Below are 7,937 nucleotides of genomic sequence, written 5' to 3'. Positions count from 1 at the left end.
TCACAATACACCCAGTTCACACAGACAATTCCTTCATTTGACAGTTGGAAAAGAACATTACCAATACAGAGTTCTACAGTTGGGCCTTTCCACAGCACCACGAGTCTTCTCCAAAACCCTTGCAGTAGCAGTAGCAGCACACCTATGCAAGCAAGAGAAGATAATATTCCTGTATCTCAACGACTACCTGGTGAGAAGTCCTACTCAATCAGAGGCAATAGACAATATTCAGAGGACCATCAACATCTTTCAAAGCCTGGGGTTGCAAATAAAAAGAAATCAACCCTAACTCTAGTTCAACAACTGGAATTCCTAGGAGCACACCTCAACTCCATAGAGGCCAAAGCGCTGCTACCCCTACAGAGATTTCAAACACTGACAAATCTTACCTTGCTAGTGATAGACAGTCCATAAGTAACCTGTCCTTAATGGCTGTAATGCCCTGGAGATTCAGGTGCATTTACCTGGATGGGGTATATAAGAGGATGTGTGATATCTTAATTCTATTTGCACCCTTGGTTAGCACAGGAATGCAGAGAGATGGTGTTCATACTGGATCTGTATTAGGCCCTGAGCTCTATTGTCTGGCTTGAGTTGGACCCCACCCCTCCAATATCCATATGAGCTAGGTCATGCCCCTCCTCCTCTCATAAGCCTTGCCTTCCTGCCCATTGGACTGGAAGATGTCATTGTCAGGCTCAATATGAGCATGTGTGCACAGGAGCTGGGAGAGGGCTTCTTCTGGCTTTGGAGGTTTGGGCTGAAATCCAAACACTGCCCTGTTGCAGATTGTGTGTATGTACACAAAGTACATTTGGCCGATGGAACTCATTGCCACATGATCTGAGGCTGAGTTCAGCCCTCTTATTTCAGGATCTAAACCAACCAGGAACTGAGTGGGGCAGGGTGACTCTTCCCCCAGGCCCACTCTGTTCCCCAGTTATCCAAGAGGGTTTCTTTTACCGTCCTTCGAAGCAGCTAGGACGGGCCCCCTCAGCCATGGTGGCTGGGCTGGGCGTTGCCATGTTGCCGAAGGCTATGCCCCTTGTGCAAAGCCGGGCGAGCGGCAGCCGCGAGGCAGCGCGGGGGGCAGACAAAGAGCGGAGGCTGCAGACGCCCGTCTCGTGCCCGGGGCTGAGGAACCAGCGGCGTCCGGCCCGCCGGCGAGCGGAGACGGGCGGGCGGGCGGCTGAGGGACGAGCCCGGGGCCTGAGGGGCCCTGCACCCTGCCACACCCCAGGGCGGGGAGCGCGGGGGCAGGCCGCAGCCGCCGGTACCTCGGCTCCCCCCGCCGGGCGGTTCGGCTGCGCTCGGCTCGTCGGCCCCGCCCGGCTCCGGTCCGTCACTGCGGCGGAATCGCAGAGGCGCCGCCATCCCGGGGCAGATGCAGGCGATCAAGTGTGTGGTGGTGGGAGACGGGTAAGCGCGGGCCGGGCGGGGTCCCCCCGCCGCGCTGCTGGGGGCCGGGGCCGGGGCCGGGGCCGGGGCCGGGAGGGGGGCCGCGGGGAGGGGAGCCCGGCCTGCCGGGGCCGGGAGCGACTCCGGGCTCGGGCCGACGGGACGGGGTGGGCCTGAAAGACAAGACCCGCTGCGTCCCCATCCACACGGCTGTCCGCTCCGCGGCCGTGCCCCCTCTCAGCGCCCCCGGCCGTGTGCGGCCCCCCGCCGCTCCCCTCCCCCCGGCAAGCAGCGGCCCCCCACCGCCATGGTGCCCCGCCCAGCTGTGTCCGCCCCGCATCAGCAGCGCGCTCCCCCTGGGCCGTGTGGGACCCCGGGCCGGGCCCCACAGCAGCACAGGGCCGCCCAGTGACCTTCCCCAGCAGGCGCACAGACCCCTCCTCTCCCGCTTCTGGTGCAGCCTTGGGAAGTTGTTAAATCTCGGCAGCAGCTGAAGGGAGAATTTGGGGACCCTTCTGGTACCAACCCCTGTTCCAGCTCCTCGTCCTGGTCCATCAGACACCGTCCTCCCTCATGGCTCCCTCCTGTGCTGGCCCCATATCCTGTCCCACGAGAGCCACCTCCATCTTACCCTGGTGCAGTGCTCCTCAAACGTTTGCCCCCTCCACCCCTGTCCATGCCCCGCCGACCCCCTCCAGCTGGGTCTGGGACTGAGGCCACTGTCGGGTTGGGGCTGTGGCTGGGAGCCGGGCCAAGGTAGGGGGCTCTGGTTGGGACCGGGGGCTGTGGCTGTCCCCAGGGACTCTGGGGACCCTGGGGGCTGGTGGCCACAGCTGCCAGGAGCCAGGCACTGAGGTGGGGGGTGGCACCAAGACTGGGTGCGGCACTGCGGCGGGACTGGGCACTGCAGCATGGGGGAGGCTGGGCTCTGCAGCTGCCAGGTGGGGGGCCAAGCCTGGGATGGGCGAGGCCAGGCGGGCGCAGCGGCTGGGGCTGGTGGGGGGGCCAAAGCCGGCTGCTGAGGCTTGGGAGGCTGGGGTTGGGTGCTGAGGCTGTGGCTGAGCCCAGAGTTTGGGGCAGAGCAGGGCTGGGTGGCGCTCCCTTCCCACCCCCTATGGGGGTCGGCCTGGCTGTGCCCCCGCCCCCAGTGTTCCTCCACACACCCCACAGATTGAGGCGCACACCCCACAGATTGAAAAACCTCTGCCCTGGTGCCACCTCTGCATCCCAGCCCCTTTGGCCCCCCCAATTCACCCCAGCGCCTTCTCCATATCCTGTTGTGTCCCTGCCTCCCACCCCGGCTTACTCTGGTGCCATCTCCATATCTCAGACCATCCCCCTGGCTCACCTTTGTGTTGTGTCTTTATCTCCCCATCAGACACCCACTCACCCCTGTCTCATGCCCATGTCATCACTGTATCTTGACCCATTGGACACCCCTCCAGCTCATTCTGGTGCCAGCTCTGTATCCCATCCCCTTCAATACTCTTCATGCTGGCTCACCCAGGTGCTTTGCACCCATCCTGTCAGATCCTATCACCAGTGTACCAGCCCCAAACAACAGGCGCTGAATTATGTGGAAGATCCTGGTATCTGAGCAGATACCATGCCACAGCGTGATGTGCAAAATGAAGGCAGACTTGTGACATTCACATGAGGCTGCAAACAATGGGAGGGACCTGGGGCAGACAAAGCATTAGGCAGGTCTGAAGAAGAACATCGGCGGTCAGTTCTGGTCACTATAATGCAGTAGAAATTAGGTTGAGAAGATTTGAGAAAAGCCATAAAAATGATCAGGTGAGCTCCTTGGAGCATGGGGTGTCATTTTCTTCATGTCCCTGTGCCCCAGCAGCGGCTAATCAAGATGATATGATTTATCACCTTCCTCTGAAGCAGCTGGTACTGGCTACTGCTGGAGACAGGAAATGGGGCTGGATTCTAGGTATGGTACTTATAATACAGTAACTCCCAGCGGCACCAACCACTGTACAAATATATAGTAGGCAGGAAGCTGTGCCCCAGAGAGTTTACCATCTAACTAGATAAGACATACAGAGAGTTGGCAGGGAAACAGGCTGAGAGAGGGGAAGTGACTTGTTCACAGTAGGTCAGTTGGAGAACCAAGAAGAGACCCAGGTCTCCTGACTCCTGGTTCAGGTCTTTGTCCCCTGGATCTTGGTCTTACCTGGTTCAGTAATCCCTGTATTTCATCCCTGTGATAGAGAGAGACTTTCTGCTTCAGTTCCAGAGGGGTAGCCGTGTTAGTCTGTTTTAGAAAAACAGCGAGAGTTCTGTGACACTGTAAAGACTAACACATTTACTTGGGCATAAGCTTTTGTGGGCAGAAACGCACTTCGTCAGATGCATGAAGTGGAAACGTCAGTTAGGTGGGTATATATACACATGCAAGGACGGGTGAGTTACATCACAGGGAGGAGGGCGCATGTTAACGAGGTTGATGTAATCAGGGTGGATGAAGCCTATTCACAACAGTTGATGAGAAGGAGTGAATGCCAAAAGAGGGAACATTATTTTTTGTAGTGGGCTAGTGTGATAGTGTCAAGTTTGCATATGAGTTCCAGCTCTGCAATTTTTGCACCAGAGTTTGTTTTTGAAGTTTTTTTGTTGAAGTATGGCAACTTTCAAGTCTGTTATTGAGTGTCCTGGGAGACTGAAGTGCTCTCCTACTGGTTTTTGAATGTTACCATTCTTGATGTGTGATTTGTGTCCATTTATTCTTTGGCCAAACCTGACTGTCTCTACGCAAATGTATAGTGCTTCTGCTTCAGTGTTCAATTCACTGAGAGGGATGAGACAGAGAGTCCCATGACTCATCAGAAATGCTTTACATAAAGAAACATCAAGGAAAAGCTGCACCATGGCCAGCGTGAAGGCTGGACAGGGTTGTGCTTTGTCAAGGAAGGCAGTAATGGGATGTGGTAAAGCCCCATTTTGGTTGGGGCCTGTGATGCTGTAGCTGTATGGGACAGGAGCTGGGAATCTGTCTCCTTTGCAGCATGTCATCACGTGTCATTGGTCATGCCAATAAACACGTTCGAGGGTGAGATAGCACTCTTTGAAAGAGGTGCATCCCTTGTTGAGTCAAAATGGGCCAGCTATTAGGCACATGTGTGCTAGGGACACAGCACTCACAGTGTGTTCAGGCCTGGTCGCTGGCAAATCCCCTTGACAGCTGGGGATTCTGAGCTGCACAGCTCTACCTTCTCACTAACTAACGCTCCAACATGCTGCTCGTGCCTTTTTCGCCTGTGGGCTCTCCCATCTTGCCGCTTCATGCTCTGCCTTCTTCCCTTCTGCAGGGCTGTGGGGAAGACCTGCCTGCTGATCAGTTACACCACAAATGCCTTCCCGGGAGAGTATATCCCAACTGTGTGAGTATTGGCACTGGGGGCAGCAGAGCTGGAGTTATGCTTTGCAGTTATATAGGCGTGTGTGTGGGGCAGGGGAGGACTGTGATCATGTGATGCATCCCTTCTGCCCCATGCTGTGATTGTGGTCCTGTGATGGGTTGCCTCAGTGTCACTAACAGGGATTTGTCCTGTGGCAGGTTTGATAATTACTCTGCCAATGTCATGGTAGATGGGAAGCCAGTGAACCTGGGTCTCTGGGATACGGCAGGGCAAGAGGACTATGACCGACTGCGGCCACTCTCCTACCCTCAGACAGTGAGTGAAGAACCTGATCTGGCCTTGATGTGCTCCCTGCATGTGTGTGTGTGTGTGTGGGGGGGGTCTCTGGGGACCAGAGTAGAACCAGATTTGCTTCCCTTTGACAGATTCCCAGTTTCTGAAGCAGGGAGTTTGTGTTTGCATCACTGGAGATGCTACCATGGGGTCCTGTAAGGTAAGGAGAACAGGTGTCTCTCCCCCTGCAGACCATCCCAACTGCTCTTGCTGCTTTCCACGGGCCTGTTTGAACCACAGAAACTATTTCTTTTGGGGCATTTGCAGATCACTAATGTGCTGGAGCAGGGGTGAGCGAGTACAGCAAGGTGCTTTTTCATTGGTAGCTGAAGAGCTGCCCCTACAGAAATGTTATTTATTTTGGGTCTTTCACTGGAGGGATTTCCTTACCCCTCACCCATGCTCTGCAGGTGGAGGGGCTAATCATCCCTCACTGATGCTGCCCCACCAGTCCTTGGCTGTTGCTGTTAGATCTTTTCCCAGTGACTGATGCTTCTGTCCCCTCACAGGATGTCTTCTTGATCTGCTTCTCCCTGGTGAGTCCAGCCTCATTCGAGAATGTCCGAGCCAAGGTAACTTGCTTTCTTCTTTTTGGAGGGGGGGAGGAACATCAAGGTCCCTTCCCCCCATGAATGACAGACAGACCCACTGCGGCACAGTGTAATCTTGTCACTGGCAGCACTGTGGCTTAGCACAGGCTTAGGGTGTTGGGAGCCCAGAGTCAGCATAGTTGGATGTGCATGAGCAACAGTCTCTGCCCCTCAGAGATAGGGCCGAAATCCCTGGAATAGAGTTTTCTCAACCCTCCTTCTAGGAAAACCAGAGAGGCTGCTGCTACAGCCTGCAGAGTGGAGAAAGGGCCTACGCTGCATCAGCTACTCTCATTGGCTAAGTCCCTGCCTTCTGAAATCCAAGGTTTAGATAAGGCAGACTGGCAGAGAGTGTCCCAGAAACAAACATGGGGCTAAGCAAGGCAGCATGGTACAACAAATGAGGCAGGAACCATCAGGTGTCTTCAGCTGTGTCACTGACTTGCTGTGCAGAGTTCCCACTCTGTGCTTCCGTTTCCCCATTTGTATTGACTTCTCTTTGTAAAATGGTTTAAGAGCTATATATAAAACTGCCTTCTATGCTGACTGCTACTAGTATTTCAGGTGCCCTGGGGCACTATATACCTAATAAATGAGCAACTGGTTAATTATGCTGCAAGAGTCTTTTCCTTACTGTCTCTGCCAGTTCTCAGTGAACTGCTCTGTTTTAGTGGTACCCGGAGGTCCGACACCACTGTCCTAATACTCCCATTATCCTGGTGGGCACCAAGCTGGACTTGAGAGATGACAAGGACACCATTGAAAGGCTGCGTGATAAGAAACTGGCCCCCATCACCTACCCCCAGGGCCTGGCCATGGCACGGGAGATTGGTAAGTCTTGGGCACCTATTCTGGCAAGAGCTGGAGACCTTCATTGGGCCTACCTTGTTATTTCTGAGGGGGGAATTATTATTATTTATATTATCATAACACCTGGGAGTTCTTGTTGTGGACCAGGACATTTATGTGCTAGGCACTATAGGAATGTGGAACAAAAGACAGTCCCTGCTCCAAAGAGTTTACAGTCTAAACCAGATCTTGCTAGGATTGGAGTGGTTGAGACAGCTCTCTTCCCACAGGGTCAGTGAAGTATCTTGAGTGCTCCGCCCTGACACAGCGGGGCTTGAAGACCGTGTTTGATGAAGCTATCCGTGCTGTGCTGTGCCCCCCACCTGTGAAGAAGCCTTGCAAGAAGTGCACCGTATTTTGAGGGTGTTGGCGAGGTGCTGACTCAGCATGTCATTGTCATCCTCCTGCAACAGATTGTTTGCTGGGTGGTTCTGGAGAAGTGCCGTGATGTGTGGGGCCCTTCATCATATATGAAGTCAGTGTTTTTTAAATGTCTCTTTGATTTAAACGTCACTGTTGATGTGAAGGGGCAATAGGGGCGGGAAATTAGGTGGATGCTGTGCAGCCCCAGGGTAGAAGCAGGGGGAGTGGCAGGGTAGCTCCCTGGGGCAGTGGGGTGCAGCTTTCCTTAACTTCATGTTGAAGGGGCCAAGGCACCCATTCTCTGATGGAAACATCTGCTTGCAATGCACAGGGGAGACAGGTGATGAGACTCCCTAAGGGAGTGGGGAGGGACCATTGTGTGATAGTTTGTGAATGACGAGACCAGCTGGAAGGGTAGCCTATTGCTGGTGATACTGAACTAACTGGTGCTCTAAGGAGATGTGCCAGAGACTTAAGGGAGTCAAATAACTAACTCGAGGAGCGGTGAAAATAAACAGGAGACAGAGGCTGAAGAAATAACTCAGGTGCTTTATTGGGTACTAATCACTAGCCAAGCTCCGTGAGTAAAACAGCCTTGCGCACTTAGTGCCTTTCAGGGCACTGCCTTGGGTGCTGCTCCCTGCCCATCAGTCATGGCAGAGCGCTGGTTAGTAGGGGGTCTCTCCTCCCCCAGCCAGTCTTTGCAAAGCAGGGCTGAGGTTGTTGCCTCTTTTTTCTATCAAGACATGAAATAGGCAGTGAGGAATCTGATGGCTACTTCCTCCCTTTCCCATGGGGAATGAAGTGCTGGTCTTTATGGATTTGGATGGAGCAGGGAGCGCTTCTGAAAGGTTTTGGGAGGAGAGGGTTAGAACAAAGACAGGTCCTGTTTCTAATCATCATGTAGAGTGACAAGATAAACACTTCTTATTTTGGTACAATAAACATTCTCCATGAAGGAATGTGGACTTTGTTTGGTGCAGAGAGCACAGCTTTTGAGTGAATAGCCATGCTTCCAACAGTGGAATGACCT

The 7,937-nt window shown here is 54.0% G+C and overlaps 1 protein-coding gene across 1 annotated transcript; it reads left to right on the top strand.

Moving 5' to 3' along the window:
• Nucleotides 1-606: 606 nt before the first annotated feature.
• On the top strand, nt 607-7,866 carry RAC3 (Rac family small GTPase 3). Its single transcript, XM_067547123.1, has 6 exons — nt 607-1,419; nt 4,719-4,790; nt 4,967-5,084; nt 5,612-5,674; nt 6,364-6,523; nt 6,772-7,866. Exons 1-6 carry the CDS (start codon nt 1,385-1,387, stop codon nt 6,900-6,902), a joined length of 579 nt encoding a protein of 192 aa, XP_067403224.1. The 5' UTR covers nt 607-1,384; the 3' UTR covers nt 6,903-7,866.
• The last annotated feature ends 71 nt before the right edge of the window (nt 7,867-7,937 follow it).

Source organism: Emydura macquarii, unplaced genomic scaffold (assembly GCF_026122565.2).
Source record: "Emydura macquarii macquarii isolate MOO-44397 ecotype Brisbane River unplaced genomic scaffold, CSIRO-AGI_Emac_v2 contig_1230, whole genome shotgun sequence".
Classification (NCBI taxonomy): domain Eukaryota; kingdom Metazoa; phylum Chordata; order Testudines; family Chelidae; genus Emydura; species Emydura macquarii.
Note: the sequence above shows the minus strand (reverse complement) of the source record. Positions and strands in the feature narration are given on the sequence as shown.

Bases quoted from the DNA above. Each gene is read 5' to 3' on its own strand.
- RAC3 (XM_067547123.1), top strand. From the start codon at position 1,385: ATGCAGGCGATCAAGTGTGTGGTGGTGGGAGACGG. The intron at 4,791-4,966 runs GTGAGTATTGGC...GTCCTGTGGCAG, and splicing joins GGAGAGTATATCCCAACTGT to GTTTGATAATTACTCTGCCA. The intron at 5,675-6,363 runs GTAACTTGCTTT...GCTCTGTTTTAG, and splicing joins TCGAGAATGTCCGAGCCAAG to TGGTACCCGGAGGTCCGACA.